Source organism: Diplotaxodon limnothrissa, linkage group LG1 (assembly GCF_057381915.1).
Source record: "Diplotaxodon limnothrissa isolate DT_005_m linkage group LG1, D_limnothrissa_male_GT1.1, whole genome shotgun sequence".
Classification (NCBI taxonomy): domain Eukaryota; kingdom Metazoa; phylum Chordata; class Actinopteri; order Cichliformes; family Cichlidae; genus Diplotaxodon; species Diplotaxodon limnothrissa.
The window spans coordinates 38609817-38628131 of NC_140596.1; the positions used below are offsets into that span (position 1 = coordinate 38609817).

Here is an 18315-nt window from a genome sequence, read left to right on the forward strand (position 1 = left end):
TTTGAAGAAAGGGTTCCTAAGGGCTGGTAACGTGGTTACATCGAGCGGTGTGGCTTTGCGTATCGGTTTCAGTGCGCACACTGGGCGCCGTGGATGCGCGTCCACGGAGAACAACTTAGCCCGACTTCATCTGGAAACCTTCTGCTTTCCTTAACGGCTTATAGATGAAAACTACCCTGGAGGAAACTCTTCGTAGGACAAGGAGCCCGTCAGTCTGCGGCGCACGGTGCAACACCGGCGACCATGTCGGACAACTTCACGGATTTTAACAACGACACCCTGCCGGCGGCCGCCGTCACACATTTAAACTTCCCAGCTCTCATTTTCGGGATTTTCTTGATCATCGTCGTCACCTGTGGAAATGTGCTCGTGTGTATAAGCGTTTACTTGGAGAAAGCTTTAAAAACCACTACAAACTACTTTATAGTGAGTCTGGCATTTGCAGACCTGCTGCTGGCGGTGCTGGTTCTCCCTCTCTTCGTTTACGCAGAGGTAAGAGCCGTATTACCCAACAGGCTTATCAGGTCAGCATTTAGTACAGCATGCGTGCAGATGAGTCTGACTGTGACTCGAAGAAAGCGTCAGACAGAAGATAAGCAGGTATCTCTACATCTCCTGCAGTTCAGATGCAACATTAACCAAGAGGAAATGAAAAATATATAAAAACTGAAGGCCGCACAGTGTGGCTTCAAGACTTCACAAAATCCAAGGTGCCCATAAGAACTTTAAAGGCCTGGAGACTATAGACGTAATAGACGTAACCAAGACGTACAAACCACTGTGCAAAAATAGCAAAACTGGGGAAAAAAACACATGCTTGCTACAAAAAACAGTAAAATGCAAACTTTAGACTCCAAACCCGTCTAAAATACCCTTAACCTCATAAGACCCGAACTCTTCCACAGCATGCATTTTTAATTTCTCTTTGCTATTTGGGCTGATTGGGACCTGATGAATGTAAAAACAAAGAATTTTTTTTGTTATTTTACCTGATTTTTGTTTCTGAGAAAAATGAGAGCCACATATGAGGACATCGGTTTTAAATTTCAATAGAACAGTGTCAGTAAAACGTCCTCGTTAGTGGACATCAGGCCCTTGTAGAGCAAAATTTAGTATTTTGGTCTAGACAGCCCAAAATGTGATGTCCACATATGTGGATGTCAGGAGGTTAAAGAAAAGAGCATGGAAACACAGAAAATAACAACTCCAAATATATGGTAAATGGCCTGCATTTATACAGCGCTTACTAGTCCCTAAGGACCCCAAAGCGCTTTACATATCCAGTCATCCACACATTCACACACTGGTGATGGCAGCTACATTGTAGCCACAGCCACCCTGGGGCGCACTGACAGAGGCGAGGCTGCCGGACACTGGCGCCACCGGGCCCTCTGACCACCACCAGTAGGCAACGGGTGAAGTGTCTTGCCCAAGGACACAACGACCGAGACTGTCCAAGCCGGGGCTTGAACCGGCAACCTTCCAATTACAAGGTGAACTCCCAACTCTTGAGCCACAATCGCACGCAGATGCATGCAGATGCAAAATAACAAAGATGCAAACAGAGATACAAAAGAAACCGCAGAGTGACAAAATCAGCACATATCGGTAAAATGATTACCAAAAGAAAATGGCAAAAGGACTGCAAAAAGATGCAAAATGTGACGCTTCAGTTTCTAATAATGTGTGAGCCCTAAAGTACTAGTGGACAGAAAGCTGTTGTCTTGAATTCAGGTGTTTATTAATTATAACAATTCTGGAGGATTAACACTCAGATTGTTGTGACTTAGCGAGGTAGCTAATTATACTCATCAGAAAAAGAGCATCATAAAACAGGGACGGCTGTTCGTCTTTCATCAGGATAAATAAAGACCGAGGGGAGACAGTGGGAGCTTTATTCTGGTGTTGAGAAAAGGTACGACCCATAATTCACAACATCTGCAGGCAAAAGACCAGGATGTAGCCTTGCCTTCAGTATCAGGAGCCACCTGCCTGCATGCCTGCCTGTCTAAATATAATAGAGACGCCCTGCTGAGGCTTCCCCTTAAATCCTCCTTAACTAGCTGCATTTGAGATCTTGTTATCTGTGCCAGTGGTCACAGCCAGTTAATCTTCACACCAGTGCTTTGTCCACATACAGTCACTGGATTAGAAAGTGTCTGAAAGTTAACGCCTACTGTGCTTGCTGAAGAAGTCAGGGGACAGAGTCATGCTTCATGCAGGAACGTTTGTGGCACTAAGACAAGAGGATTGGGAATATTTGCAGTGAGTTTCTTTTGACTCAAGGTTTGTGTGTTTTTGTGTTTGTTTATGTGTGTGCAGTTTCAGGGTGGAGTCTGGTCCTTAAACATGCTGATGTGTGATGGCCTGATGACCATGGATGTGATGCTGTGCACCGCATCAATATTTAACCTCTGTGCTATCAGTGTGGACAGGTATACCTCTTTACGTTGCTCCTACATGCTTGCTTTTACTGTCAAAGGCATTCGATGAAGATGAGTCTGAAAGGTGAAAACTAACAAAAACACAGCAGATACTATGATTAATCCTTCAGCTGTTCTGGACACAAATACTTGCTACAAAGAAGAAAACGTAATATTAAAAAGGGAATTTCATCATATAGTTATTTCATTCAGATAACAGTGTAATCCAGATATACTCCTCACATTTTGTTTCCTATAAAATAATTAAGTTCCAAACTGAAATTCAAGTTAAAAACAAGCATTAAAACAAATGTTTCGTGGACTTTCTGTATCACCACATCCACACTAAACTGAAATTTCTCTATTTTTAAAGGCCAATGTCAGGTTATTTCAGTCTGGTGAATTAACCATTAATATGGCTGTTGTAGCTTTAACTTTGCAACTTTGGTGATTTGGAAGAGAACTCATCATTTACGGGAGAGCATGAAAAGGTCCAAGGTCACTGCAGCTTTTCAAAAAGCCTGATTTACTATAAATCATTACAGCTAAAATAAAATGACAGAAAATATAGCTGCTTAGGACGGATATATTCGTTTGCCAAGTTAAATCAATGTTGCGCCATGGGAGGTTGTAATGAATCAAAATTGTTTTTTGAATTCTCTCAAAGGCACAGCCACCACAAAATATTACTCTTGAGCACTGCAGCCAGTGAGTAAAGTCATCCTGAGTTCAGGATCACCATCAGGCCGGGGTCCTTCTGTGTGGAGTTTGCATGTTGTCCCCCGGTACTCCCACGTCTCCCACAGTCCAAAGACATGCAGTTAGTGGGGTTAGGTTAAATAGTTATCTGTGTTAGTCCTGCGACAGACTGGCGACCTGTCCAGGGTGCCTCACACCCTAAGACTGCTCGGATAGGCCAGAGGAAAAGCTGCGTGAAAACCTTACTCTGTTTAACATCAATTTTTTTAAATGAAATTTTCATAGAGGGGCTAAAAATTTTGTCCCTGTGTTTGTCTAAATGTCAGCAGACAGTCATCCAAAGCCTTTAATAGACTGAGTCCACTTTACAAATGACTGTCAAAGCTCCCAGGTCTATCTTTTTATTTAAAACCTCCAAACAACGCTTACGTACCCAGCGTGATCGATCAAGGTAAAAAGTATAACTTGACAGTAACTATGACTGAATTAGTCTCCGGAGTCTTTGCTCAGTGACACAAGGACAGAGAATTATTTTTGTAACTCAGAATAATTCAGCTTTGACACTGAAATTTACATTTTTAACCTTATACATTTGAAGTAACAGGAAATACTGAAATGAAAATCATGCAATATAAACTCTGAACAGCTGTGTTACTGTAAGAATAACAGTTTTTTCCAGTGTTGTGAACCAGGCTGAGACTTCCTGTCAGAAGTGGACAAAAGCTAAATGTTTCCTAGGACAAAGTTTAGATTATTTTACTTCTTTTACTTACCAAAAGACTATTTACCAGTATTTAATGTATTTAATGATAGCTTTACTAAAAATGATTAGACAATCAAATTTGGACTACACATAGACTACGAATGGAAACCAAAATGCTTCCAAGCGCTTGAGATCATGATGTTAAACATATCCTTGTGAACGCTTCTTTCTTTCTGCAGGTTTATTGCCGTGTCCATTCCACTAAACTACAACCGCAAACATGTGGACCATCGTCAGATCATCCTGCTATCTGCCACCTGGCTGCTGGCCTTAGCAGTGGCCTCGCCTGTCATATTTGGCATCAACAACGTACCTAACCGTGATCCCACAGAGTGTAAATTGGAGGACAACAACTATGTGGTGTATTCCTCAGTCTGCTCCTTCTTCATTCCTTGCCCCATCATGGTCCTGCTCTACTTTGGGGTTTTCCGCGGGCTGCGTCGCTGGGAGGAGACCCGTAAGGCCAAACTACGAAGCAGCATCGAGGCCTGCAGGAAGCTGCAGCACGCCGCCATCACCACGACCCTCGCCCCAGTGCCGGGCACCATCCCTGGACCTCTGCCCATGCCTCTGCCCAGGATTATTGAGAGAGATCTAGCCCAGTCTCGCATGGATGATTCTGGCGACTACATACAACAGGAGATTCCTTATCCACGGCAGTACAGAGAGAACTCGGTGCCTACGCTGACCTTCAGCCGGCAGCAAATGAAGACGAGAGCCAAGCTCAACAGCAGGGAGAGGAAAGCTATGAAGGTCCTGCCTGTCGTAGTAGGTGAGTGCCTTTATTGGTGAGCCAGCAGCACCCGAGGACCGTTAGTGTTACCAAGCTTTAGTCCAAATCAGTGTTTTACAACTCTGGGTGGATAGTTGACAGAAGCAGCGCTGCTGTGATAACCTGCACTGTAGGATTTGATCTGTAGCTCCTCTGCCTGCTGTCGAAACACGTTGACCTAAGTGTTCCTGTTATTTCTAGCAGGCTTTTCGCTGTCGCTCGGTTTACGTTCATTCATCCGTTCAATCATTCACATCAATGATTCGAGTCGACAGGAGGTTTGTGTTGTGATCGCTAAAAAGGGAGACGAATCAGAGTTTCCTGAGCTCATTTCCTGTTGGTCAGCTGGCATCAGAAATGTTTTGGGAAAAGCAGAAAGCAGCGTGTCACAGTTCTCTTATGATGCCTCCGTCCAAGCACGCACGAGCTGTGCTGCAACCTCAGAGGCTGCAAATGAAGCTGACATAATTCTGGTGTAAGCCGAAAAGCCTCAACTATAAATGAAATCAAGTTAAAACTGATTTAGGACACTTTCTCATGGGGAGTATGACCTTTAATACAAGTGTAACAGTGAACTAGGTTTTATAATCTTTCTAATCTAATATAAATAATGTTAGCTGAATGTTGCTGTTGAACAAACGAAAGCCCGTCCAGGGCTTGGTTTATATTTTTATGTATCTCTTCCAATAACATGGATCTTTTCCTATTATGTGGCTGAGCTTCCATAGTTACTCAGTTACAGCTTGTTGGACAAAGATACTGAAACACAGAAAACTGCTGTTTCTTCTCATTTTGGTTACACAAAGAAGCTTGTATTGTGCACGTCTGTCACAGATTATAAACCAGTGACACACCTGCATAGCAGAATCTAGACTTACAGGCCAACAATCTAGATGTCCAACCGCAGCTGAACTGAGCAGAGACCGAATGTGGAGCTGCAGATTGGAGCAGTGCGAATGCTGGAAGAGAGCGAGGCCGATGGCAGACGTGGACAAGATGACACATTTGAATTGTTCTACTTTTACAGTAACTTATTAAAATGTGTTTCTTATCTTGTTGTAGCCAGCTTGAGGTTATTTTTAAAGTACAGGCAGAGACTGATTCAGTCTTTCATAGTGAAGGCCCCGTTTTTTATAACCAATAACAGAGGCGGATTACGGGGGGGGGGGGGGGGGGGGTGTTTATAGGCTCTGTTTTGAGTTTTGTTCAAAACTAAATGACTTCATAAAGGGGAAAATATATATCACTGATCCAGAATTAAAACAGGACTACAACAGCTCAAAATCAGGACTACTTAGGACTTAACCAAGACAGACCCAGAATCAGAACTAGATGATAGTAGCACTAAAAATCATCATAGACCTGCACTACACTTATTTTTTAATTCTACCAAAGTCCACTATTTAGATTCAGAAACGTTTATATAATTATTTACCCTTGTTGTGCAAACAAGCCTGCAAAACTCAATAAATATAGAATTTGAAAAATAACAAACCTAAAAAGAAACACTAGGTACGAGATACATGAGGACCTATGATACGCTGATACTTTTGGTAAACAACCATTTGACTAACATGTGTGTCTCACCTGCTCTTGTTCCTCTCTCTCTCTCTCTCTCTCTCTCTCTGTTCCTCTCTCTCTCTCTCTCTCTGTTCCTCTCTCTCTCTCTCTCTCGCTCTCTCTGTTCCTCTCTCTCTCTCTCTCTCTGTTCCTCTCTCTCTCTCTCTCTCGCTCTCTCTGTTCCTCTCTCTCTCCCTCTCTCTCTCTGTTCCTCTCTCTCTCGCTCTCTCTCTCTCTGTTCCTCTCTCTCTCGCTCTCTCTCTCTCTCTGTTCCTCTCTCTCTCTGTTCCTCTCTCTCTCTCTCTCCCTCTCTCTCTCTGTTCCTCTCTCTCTCTCTTGCTCTCTCTCTCTCTGTTCCTCTCTCTCTCTCTCTCTCTCTCTCTCTCTGTTCCTCTCTCTCTCTCTCTTGCTCTCTCTCTCTCTGTTCCTCTCTCTCTCTCTCTCTCTCCCTCTCTCTCTCTGTTCCTCTCTCTCTCGCTCTCTCTCTCTCTGTTCCTCTCTCTCTCGCTCCCTCTCTCTCTCTGTTCCTCTCTCTCTTTCCCTCTCTCTGTTCCTCTCTCTCTCGCTCTCTCTCCCTCTCTGTTCCTCTCTCTCTCGCTCTCTCTCCCTCTCTGTTCCTCTCTCTCCCTCTCTGTTCCTCTCTCTCTCTCTCTGTTCCTCTCTCTCTCTCTCTCTCTCTCTCTCTCGCTCTCTCTGTTCCTCTCTCTCTCTCTCTCTCTCTCGCTCTCTCTGTTCCTCTCTCTCTCCCTCTCTCTCTCTGTTCCTCTCTCTCTCGCTCTCTCTCTCTCTGTTCCTCTCTCTCTCGCTCTCTCTCTCTCTGTTCCTCTCTCTCTTTCCCTCTCTCTGTTCCTCTCTCTCTCGCTCTCTCTCCCTCTCTGTTCCTCTCTCTCTCGCTCTCTCTCCCTCTCTGTTCCTCTCTCTCTCTCTCTGTTCCTCTCTCTCTCTCTCTTTCTCTCTCTCTCTCTCTCTCTCTCAAACACCAACATCATCAAATATACAGTTGAAACCAGATGTTTACAAACTCTTCATTGCTGACAATCAAGCCAACACATTTTCGAAACAACTCTGGCTGATTGGGACCCACACCCAGTTTCACACCTTGGCTCAGGCGATTAGAGGATCATCAGGGGGTCCTTTTGTCCCTCTGTGGGGGGAAACTCCCACTAGGTTTATATCTGGGACTCTCCACCATTTGACCTTAGAACTGAAGAAGCTTCTCGGATGAGAGGTGAAACGTCTTCAAGCAACTTAAAGAAGTCCAGACGCTTTTCTTTGCAAGCTCCTTTGACTACGATGACCTGGATGACTGAGAACCTTCACAGACATATCTATGTAGACTATGCACATATCATACAGTTGAGTGCGTAATCACATTTCAGTCATTCAGTCCTTTGGTTTGTTATAAATGCATATTGTGAGAGTGAACCTAACAGAAACCTTTAATAGTGTATCACAGTGTATCACATTTTTTACATATTAAATTAACTCTGAAAGAATGTCCTGTGGTCAGGCTGAAACCATTACTCACTCTGTGGCGGCAAAGAAAACCATCTCTCTTCTCTTTAGTTTTTCCTCCGTGGCAAATCCTTACAGGCCATCTTACAGTGAATTTGATCTTTTGTGTGTGTGTGTGTGTGTGTGTGTGTGTGTGTGTGTGTGTGTGTGTGTGTGTGTGTGTGTGTGTGCTTCACCTGTGGAGGTCACTGGTCTGTCACAGAATGACACAGAACCATTCACACTCCACACCAAAGGGTCAGATGAGCAACAGATTTCAACCCAAGACTTTCTTGCTGTGAGGCAGCAGTGCTGACTACTAATATCAGTGCCACGGGGGCGTCACATTTGTAGGTAAATGCCCTTTTCAAACCATTACTTAACCCAACACCTGAGGAACAGAAACAAAGATTGTGACCATATTTAATACTTGTGGCCAGCTGCTGACTTTGTCACTATCACTGTAGGTTTTCTGTACAGACAAGTGGTAGCTGTTACACAGACCACTAAAAGATTGGACAACTGTAAGAAAAAGCAGGAAAAACAAGGGAATTTTGGTTTTGGGAGCTTGTTGTTGACTGAGAGCTAGCTGGAGACGAGTTTAGCCTGGCATATGGACAGCTGGAGCTATGGATGAGTAACTAATTTGGTAGAATAGAGCAGGCGTTTAATAGACTAGCAGAATATACACACTGGGAGGCTGCTGCGTTGTTATGGTTCAATGAGCAAAGAGCTGTGGGATGGCCGTTTAATGAGAGGAAAGTGGGGGATGCACATTTATGACAAAAGAAGACTTGCCTGGTCTAGGTTTGGTGTGACGCATACAGACACTGACAGTTAGCCAAGTCTACAGTCAGGCTGAGTGGAAGTGGCAGAGCCGGGTATTTAAAGGGCTTGATGACTGAGTAAGCTGCAGCTGCTAAAGCTCTGGTTCCAATACACCTGCCACACACACACACACACACACACACACACACACACACACACACACACAGACACTACAGGACTAACGGCAGGTCAACCTGACCCAGAAAGGGATGTGTGGGGGAGTCAGATTTGGAAGCTACAATACTACTCATTATCCAAATGTCAGTCATTATCAGTATCTCTCTCTCTCTCTCTCTCTCTCTCTCTCTCTCCATGTATATATTTATATATATACACACTCACAGGGCTCTAGACTAACTTTTTGCCACGGTTGCACTGGTGCACCTTTTCTTAGGCTAGGGCTGGGTATCATCACTGATTTCTATAATCCATTCGATTCCAATTCACAAAGTCCCGATTTGATTCAACTTTGCCTCAGACAGTCAGAAATATTATAATTCTGATCATTTATCAGTACTGACACTTGTGAGACTTTATCAGAGATGTGAGCATCACAGCAGAGGCCTTTGTGTCAAAGTAACTGAGAATAAAACTCAGAAAAACATGGAGCAGATTTTCCTGGCCTGGCTTTTTATAGCAGATAACCTTAAAAAATTCGGCATTTTGCATAATTTTAAAATGTTTAAATTCCTGTCCGAGGTCATTTAAGTAAAAATATTAAAAAAAATAAAAAAAGACAGCGGCCGACAGCGCTGTAAACAACAGTAGACTGATGGGTAATAAGCGAATGAATAATGCAGAAAACAGAGATTTGAATGGTAAATGGCCTGTATTTATATAGCGCTTTACTAGTCCCTAAGGACCCCAAAGCGCTTTACATATCCAGTCATCCACCCATTCACGCACACATTCACACACTGGTGATGGCAGCTACATTGTAGCCACAGCCACCCTGGGGCGCACTGACAGAGGCGAGGCTGCCGGACACTGGCGCCACCGGGCCCTCTGACCACCACCAGTAGGCAACGGGTGAAGTGTCTTGCCCAAGGACACAACGACCGAGACTGTCCAAGCCAGGGCTCGAACCGGCAACCTTCCGATTACAAGACGAACTCCCAACTCTTGAGCCACGATCACCCCAATTTGAGAGAGAGAGAGAGAGAGAGAGCGCTGTGCATGAAGTGTGATTTTATCGTGGTGGAAGCAAAACAGCAAAAGTCAGAGTGAATTCATGACGATGTTTATCAAATGTGAAGCGTAGTTTGATCTTCTTTTGCTGCTGGTTCAGTGAATTTTGGTTGGAGAGAGACAAAACCTGCAGCTCAGACTCTAGCGCAAAAAAGACGTAAACACAGCGCGGACCCGATGCATCAGAATCGGTGAGCTGTCGGCTTTCAGCCCCGACGGCTTGTCTGTCTACGGGCCGTCGGGTGAGAAAGCCGAGAAAGAGAAAGCTGATTCTGTTGCGTGGGGTCTGCTCTGCGTTTACGTCTTTGTGTGGAGTCCGTGTACCTGCTCTTATTTACTGTTTGGTGGTTGTTGAAATAGTTTTATGAGCTTTAACCTGAAATTCTGGCGTTTCTGGCAAAATAAGTTTATATTTAAATGTCAATTCAGGATTTAATGAATCGATATCGCTTTATTCAAGCTACTCACCTCTCTATCCAAATCAAATGTACACACGAAGGACTACGGGAATATCTGGACCACGGCCAATCAGAGAGGCCCCGCCCCTGACTGTCTCTGATTGATTTAGACCACGATAGGGGCATAATGTGTGTCTGCTGTTGACCACACGGAGACGTTCAGAGTGGCGGAATTTGTTTTTGGGTTTTTTGTAGCAAAGAAAAAAAAGATTCATAACTCTATATTTCAGATTCCTGACAGCGCTTTAATTCAATTCAATTCAGTTTTATTTATACAGCACCAAATCACAACAGTTGCCTCAAGGTGCTTTATATTGTAAGGCAGACCCTACAATAATAGATACAGAGAAAAACCCAACGATCATATGACCCCCTATGAGCAAGCACTTTGGCGACAGTGGGAAGGAAAAACTCCCTTTTAACAGGAAGAAACCTCCGACAGAACCAGGCTCAGGGAGGGGCGGGGCCATCTGCTGTGATTGGTTGGGGTGAGAGAAGGAAGACAGGATAAAGACATGCTGTGGCCACCCTTTAGTGACAGCTCTGCAAACCCTCGGCCTTCTTTCAGTGAGCTTCATGCGTGACGACTGTGACAGGACTGTGACAGGAAGATGGCGCCTTTGCTCGGCTTGCCGTCTACCTGCCTACGCTGTGTTGTATTTTATGCTTTTATATCAGCCCTGACGTTTAATATATGGCGCTATGCTGCTGTGATTTATGACCGTTCTTCCTTGCTCCACATCAAAGACTCTATGGAACGTCTTTATGATGACTGGGACAGTTATAGAAAAACTTTTCCCCCACCATTTGTGCACTCTTCCACCTCACTGGATTACTTCTTGCTACCTGCGAAACGTGCCCTAAGCAATTCCAAGAAGAAATCGAGGAAAAGAGGCTGTAGGGCCGGCATCCAGGTACACATCAGACGAGACTACAGATCGGAGATTTCCCGACTCGTCTGGAGGCGTCCCCGGTTTCTGCTGCCAGTTACCCTTCCGGATTTGATTGGAAACACGTACTTGCAGCCACTACAGCATGGATCCTGCCCATCTGATGCTCTGGATTTTGCCGATTATCTCCCCACCGCTGCGCCCTCACAGCCCGCATCGCACAACCGGTGGTTGGCCCCGCCGGTTCCGTGGCGCTGCTGGAGACCTCGCGTGCGGGCACGGTGTTTGCTGTCAATTCCACTCCGACAAGCTGATGGGAAACCTGCGCTGTCAGCTTTTAATCGGATCGCGCTCTTGAACGCCCGCTCCATCGCAAACAAATCCTTCTCTCTGAATGAGCTCTTCACAAGGAAAAGCCTGGACTTTCTGTTTCTCACCGAAACATGGCAGAGGGATGGCGAATTTATTCACCTAAATGAACTGCGTCCTGCAGACTGCTCTTACTTGGGCGCCCCCCATTTAGGTCGCCGTGGTGGAGGTCTTGCCGTTGTCTTTAAGGACAGTTTCACCTGCAGAGGTATGCAAACTGAAAACTATTCTTTCTTTGAGTCGCAAACAATTAAGGTGGGCTCTACGAACATCTTTCATTGTGTTTTAGTCTATCGCCCTCCTGGCCCTGCTACTGAGTTCTTAAAGGATTTTATGGACTTCTTATCTTCTATTATCAAGCTGGAGAAAGCTTTAATTCTTGGGGATTTTAACATTCATATTGATGATGCCTCATCTAATTCTGCAGCTGAACTTCTATCTATATCCAAGTCTTTTAACTTTGTCCAACATGTCTCCGGTCCAACCCATGTAAAAGGCCATACCTTGGACCTTGTTTTTTCCTTTGGCCTCAACATTGGCAATGTGTTTGCTGAGGATGTACATTTGAGTGATCATAACTGTATCTTTGTTGAACTTAATTTTAGCTCTAAATAGACGCCTGTGAAGTTAAAAACTCATAGACGCATAATAACTGAGACTACTGCTGAGAGGTTCTCCATTATGTTTGACAGGTCTCCACTTGTTATGATGTAAATGTTCTTATTCAGTCTTTTAATAGGGAATGCACATCCATTTTGGATCAAGTGGCACCTATTAAAACAAGCTCGGCTTTACAAAAGAAGACATGCCCTTGGATAAATGAGTCTATCTTAAACTTAAGGAGAATATGCCGCAAAATAGAACGACTATGGAAGAAAACCAAACTTGACGTACACAGGCTCCATCTTCGAGATCTCATGCTCTCCTTAAATGACACAGTGAGAACTGTTAGATCAGAATATTTTTCTAGACTCATAACAAAAAACAACAGAAATCCCAAGTTTCTTTTTGACAAAGTTAGTGCTATTGTCTCCCCAGATGTGGTACCTTTAGATGTACACTCTAAAGTAGATAGTAATAAACTCCTCCGATTTTTTAATAAGATTAACGACATCAATGCTAAAATCTCCCCAAAGCTTTCTTGTTCTCCGAGTCAGGCACTCCCTTTGTACTCCTGGTCGACTTTTACAACAGTAACATATGATGAAATAGCAGCCCTGGTGGACAAAATGAAGCCGTCCGAGAGCCCCTCAGACATTATCCCCACTAAGCTTTTTATTAATGCCTTTGACACCATTGGTCCTTGGGTTGTGAACCTTTTTAATGTTTCTCTTCAGACTGGGGTGTTCCCCAGCTTTTTTAAACATGCCATTGTGGAACCAAGGCTCAAAAAACCCAACCTGGACCCAACACTACTTCAAAATTTAAGACCTATCTCCAAACTCCCATTTATGTCAAAACTCCTTGAGAAGGCAGTAGCTGTCCACTTTACGGCATACTTGGAGAAATATAACATCCATGACCGTTTTCAATCTGGGTTCCGTAAATTGCATTCCACTGAGACAGCACTACTGAAAGTTACTGATGATATTATGATGTCAGCAGACTCCAGAGAATACACAGTCCTAGTCTTGTTAGACCTTACCTCAGCCTTTGATACAGTCAACCATACCATCCTGATAAACAGACTGAGAGACCTGGTTGGGATGTCTGGCTCTGTTCTAGACTGGTTTTCATCTTATATATCTGAAAGGAGTTTTAGTGTGTCTGCAAACCAGATCATGTCGGAATCTACAGAGTTGTTGTGTGGAGTTCCTCAGGGCTCTGTGCTGGGACCTATTCTGTTTTTAATATACATTCTTCCTTTAAGTCAGATAATACAGCAGTTTCCTGAAGTATCTTATCATCTTTTTGCTGACGATATTCAGCTATATTATTCTTTTAAGCCTGCTGAAGCTCATAAGCTCTCCAATCTGATTGACTGTTTAACCAACATTAAACAATGGTTGAACAATAACTGCTTACAGCTAAACCCGGCCAAAACAGAAACTCTGATTATTGCACCAGGCAGTGCAATACCTGATATTAAACGGCGACTGGGTGACTTAGGTTCCTCACAGAAACATAACCTTAGAAACTTGGGTGTCATTTTTGATGAAGCTTTTTCTTTGGAGGGGCATTTAAATCAGACAGTAAGAACCTGCTTTTTTCACCTGAGGAACATTTCTAAACTTAGATCCATCGTGTCAACAAGTGAACTCAAGATGATAATACATGCTTTTATCTCTACAAGACTTGACTACTGTAACAGCCTGTTTACTTGTTTAAACATGAAAGGGCTAGCCCACCTACAGGTTGTTCAAAACTCTGCAGTGAGGCTACTGACCCGCTCGAACAAGGGTGCTCATATGACCCCTGTTTTAAAGTCGCTGCACTGGCTACCAATCAGATTCAGGTTCCATTTTAAAATTCTAGTTTTAACTTTTAGAGCATTACAGAGACAGGCACCCCCCCTACATTGCTGATCTGATTCATACACATACCTCCACTCGTAACCTGAGGTCAGCAAACCAAACCCTTTTAGTGGTCCTCCACACTCGTTTTAAAACCCGAGGGGACCGATCTTTCCAAGCTGTTGCACCCAGATTGCGGAATGCACTTCCCCTATTTCTACGGGGTTTGGACTCAGTGGAGACCTTCAAAAAGCAGCTAAAGACATTTTTATTTCAAAAAGCTTTTAATTAGACCAGGGTTTTCATGGTGTATTTTATGACTGTATTATGTTTTTACCTTGTAAAGCACTTTGTGACATATGTCTGTGAAGGGTGCTATATAAATAAACTTTACTTACTTACTTACTTAGTCACCTGAGATGGTTTCACCTCACAGGTGTGCCTGTCAGGGTTAATTTGTGGAATTTCTTGCCTTCTTTATGGAGTTGGGACCATTAGTTTTGTTGTGCAGCAGTCAGGTTGGTACACAGCTGACAGCTCTATTTGACAACTGTTAGAATTCATATTATGGCAAGAACCAATCAGCTGAGAAAAGAGAAATGACAATCCATCATTACTTTAAGAACTGAAGCTCAATCAGTCTGGAAAATTACATAATTCCTTTATGGGCAAATAGCTGCTAAGAAACTACATGGCATCCTGTTAAGACACCATTTTAACCACCACCAAGAAAAAGAAACAAGCAGAAGGGATTTGTTTGGGCCAAGAAACAGAAGGAGTGGACATCAGACCAGTGGAAATCTGTGCTTTGGTCTAATGAATCCACATTTGAGATCTTTGGTTCCACCTGCCGTGTCTTTGTGTGACACAGAAAAGGGAAACGATGGTTCCTACTGTGAAACATGGAGGAGCAGGTGTGATGGTGTGGGGGAGCTTTGCTGGTGACACTGTTGGGGATTTATTTAAAATTGAAGGCATATTGAACCAGCATGGCTACCACAGCATCCTACTGCGACATGCATCCCATCATTTATTTTTCAACAGGACAATGACCCCAAACACACCTCCAGGCTGTGTGAGGGCTGTTTGACCAAAGAGTGATGGAGTGCTGTCCAGACCTTTGACTGGTGTGTGTGTATGCTCATATGAATCTGTCAGTTACAACTTAAAGTGAAAAGAAACTTGATTTCCCTTTTGTACGCTCTCCACAGGTTGCTTCTTGTTCTGCTGGACTCCATTCTTTGTGGTCCATACGATGCGAGCCGTGTGTCTGACATGCAGCATCCATCCTGGTCTAATGAGCACTGTCACCTGGTTGGGCTACGTCAACAGTGCTCTCAACCCCATAATTTACACCATGTTCAACACAGAGTTCAAGAAATTCTTCAAGAAATGCTTCTGCAGCTGCTGCTGACAACAGATTTCCCACCACAGACTCTGCAGTGAGCTGAAGGCGGAATGACGAGACTGGGAATGGGTTTTGGAAGGATTTACAGGATTTACAGCATATGACTTCTGCTGGAAAGTCAGAGGTTTTCAGTTTAACCACTTACTTATGGTTGATAGTGGCTTGCTGACAACTTATTAAGATTGTTTCTAAGTTGCAAATACTGATCTTATAAATTCCATATCTGGGTCTGTTTTCTCCGTTGATGACGTGATTTTGTGATCCCCACGAATTACGGCCTAGAAAAAACTAACAGTGCATTTGTGGAAAGCTACAGAAAACAGATGAACACAGCCTCCCTTATTGAAAACAGAGATTTCACTTTGTCTACATGACACTTTTTTTGGAATATACTGTCCATCAGCCTTGGCTGGCTGGGGTTACTGTGAGCCAGTTCCACAGAAGGACATGAGCATCTCAAAACATCTCCAACTATACGGAAAGACTGAGTAAGCTTCAACAGAGCAGAATGACAAGCAGCTAAAAGCAGCTTCAAGAGCAAAAACTTGTCTAAAATCAGCCACTCATGCCTACTGTTATGAATAAGCATAAAGCAACAGTTTGGCATGATGTGTTTCTTGCAGACAGATAAAGAAGATAAACACCGGTCTCATGTTTGTGTGGTAAATATGAAGCTACAGCCAGCAGCTGCCTAGCTTAACTTAGCTCAGAGTAGCTTAGCTTAGCTCAGTATAGCTTAGCTTAGGCTAAAGGCTGGAAAGAATAGAAACATTAAAAACATTGTACAGCTCTGAATTATCGTCATCTCGGCCACATAGTAGCAATTTTCAGTCATTAGAAGCAGAATTAGTAATCAGTGCTCGCTTATGAGTTACCCACTGAATAAAGACTTTTATAGTATTAGATGTGATTAGTGGCACAGCAAGATGCACTATGTAGGGTTACAAGTCCTACTTTGACTCTGCTCAGAAGACTGTATTGCCTCCTTTACATTACCAGTCTAGAATCTAGTGTGCGACCTTTTCCAGCCTTTATGCTGATCATAGCTGAGCTAAACAACCTCTGTGAGTGTGTTTGACTGAGTGGAAGGATATATAATGATGTTGTGTTTATTCTATCTTCAGGTAAGAAACCATTCAAGTGTTTCCATACATAACAGACTGAATAAATTTTTTGATATAATGAAAAGTTCACATCAGTTCAATTTAGACTGCTTCTAGATCAGGCATGGCTAATCTGTAAAACTGTGCATCAGATCTTGTCGTATGAATTGTCAGGTACAGTTAAGCATTGTAACTGCCTAACTGATTTTAGCTAAAAATGGAAAAATGTTTTTCCTTCAGAGAAAGAGGATTTTGGAACGAGACCCAAAGTGTGAAAGATAACAATATTTAGTCATGAACTGCTGACATCTAATGAGCTGGTGTGAACCTCTTCAATGGTATACAACACTGAATATAGCACAGTCGAAACTAGCTTACTTTAACTGCTTTAAAGTAATTTTAAGATATGTAATAATGAAATGATTCATATAATATTAGTAGCTTTATGCCTTAAATTCAAAGGATGTTCTTGTCCATCATGATAGAATTGATCCATCTAAAACACATGCAAAAAAATGTAAGCTGTCGTGGAAATAATGAGTAATTTATTCCTTTCTCTGCTTCAGTGCTGAAGGAACTGCACGTCTACATAAAGTTTTGTTATATATACTATATTTGCTCAACTTCTCATTATTACAGGAAATGAGTGGTATTAATAATTCTTTTTAAATTGCTAAATAACAGCAGCTTATGATACTTAAGATACCACATGTTCCTTCTGCAAACATTATTTTCTACATTTTCTTTCACATATAGACACATAATATGTAGTATGATTGTAATGCATGTTGTAAGGGGAAGAAAATTACAATAGTTTTCTGATACCGTAAGAAGACATTCTTGTTGGTTTAGTTCAAGGCATAATATAATGAAAATGTGTGCCATTTTAACGAGCATTTGTTGTTAATGTAAGAAACCATGCTAATATTGTTATTGTTCCTAGAGCAATATTACAGGAATATAAGATAAAACAACTATTGCTGTCTCACAAGATTCCAGTTAAAGCACATTATTGCTGAATAATACCGAAAAATCTTAAAAACAGCTGTAGACGTTGCAATTTTATTTGGTCATTGGTGTATTTCCAGTGTGCTTGATGCTGAATGAAAGCTCACAGAAAGTTTTTCCACGTTTTGTGAGTGGTATCATTACCACTCTGTGTTTTGTTACTGACTGTGCCTACTGTATGCCACATCCACACTTTAAGTGGGAAAGTTTCTAATAAAATGTTTCATCTTTCTAAAAGCTCATCTTTAGTGGCCTTCATCTGAAATCTAATCAGCTCGGTTTGAGGTTGGCGTGGTGGGTGTATGGCATCGTTGGATGTGCCAGAACACGTCGTTCCAGGCACACAGACCACATCCCAGATGTGGTTTTAGCTCATTCTCATGGAGAGAGAAGGGACTGTGTACTGCATGTTAGTGTCATTTGTAAAAATCAAAATTTTTGATAAAGGTGAAGTTCAGAAATAAGCTGTGTCCTTTTTACTCGCGTAAATCATTTTGCGTCTTTCTTAAGCTGAGCATACAATTATTTCAGCTCCTGCTCAAACTGTAAGATTGACTCGCAGGGGTTAGAAGGTCACAATATCTTCTCTCGCTCTCTCTCCCTCTCTCACTCACACACACACACACACGCACACACATACCACCACCACCATCAACTTTGTTAAATTGCTAATGAAAAACATAATTGAGCACCAATGTCCATCCAACTCTTTTCACGGTTGTTGTGGTCGTGATAATTTTGTGAGGCCACATCGAAGAGTTCTACAAGTTGTGCCTCCGTCGCTTGTGTCCAGATCACACGCTGCACTGCTGCTCCGTCTTTTCACTTCCATTTCTGTGTTTCTGCGTGCGCAGTGTGAGAGGCTGCGGTGACACCCTCACGAGGGGCGACAGGATTTC

General features: G+C 42.9%; 1 protein-coding gene across 1 annotated transcript; it reads left to right on the top strand.

Moving 5' to 3' along the window:
* Positions 1–243: 243 nt before the first annotated feature.
* On the top strand, positions 244–15323 carry drd4b (dopamine receptor D4b). The gene is made up of 4 exons (XM_085358275.1): positions 244–492; positions 2323–2435; positions 4065–4657; positions 15109–15323. Exons 1-4 carry the CDS (start codon positions 244–246, stop codon positions 15309–15311), a joined length of 1158 nt encoding a protein of 385 aa, XP_085214401.1. The 3' UTR covers positions 15312–15323.
* The last annotated feature ends 2992 nt before the right edge of the window (positions 15324–18315 follow it).

What these genes read in the sequence shown, in the direction of transcription:
- drd4b (XM_085358275.1), top strand. Translation starts at nt 244, where the DNA reads ATGTCGGACAACTTCACGGATTTTAACAACGACACCCTGCCGGCGGCC. An exon ending in CTCTCTTCGTTTACGCAGAG is followed by an intron (nt 493 to 2,322) that starts GTAAGAGCCGTA and finishes ATGTGTGTGCAG; the next exon opens with TTTCAGGGTGGAGTCTGGTC. An exon ending in GGTCCTGCCTGTCGTAGTAG is followed by an intron (nt 4,658 to 15,108) that starts GTGAGTGCCTTT and finishes CGCTCTCCACAG; the next exon opens with GTTGCTTCTTGTTCTGCTGG.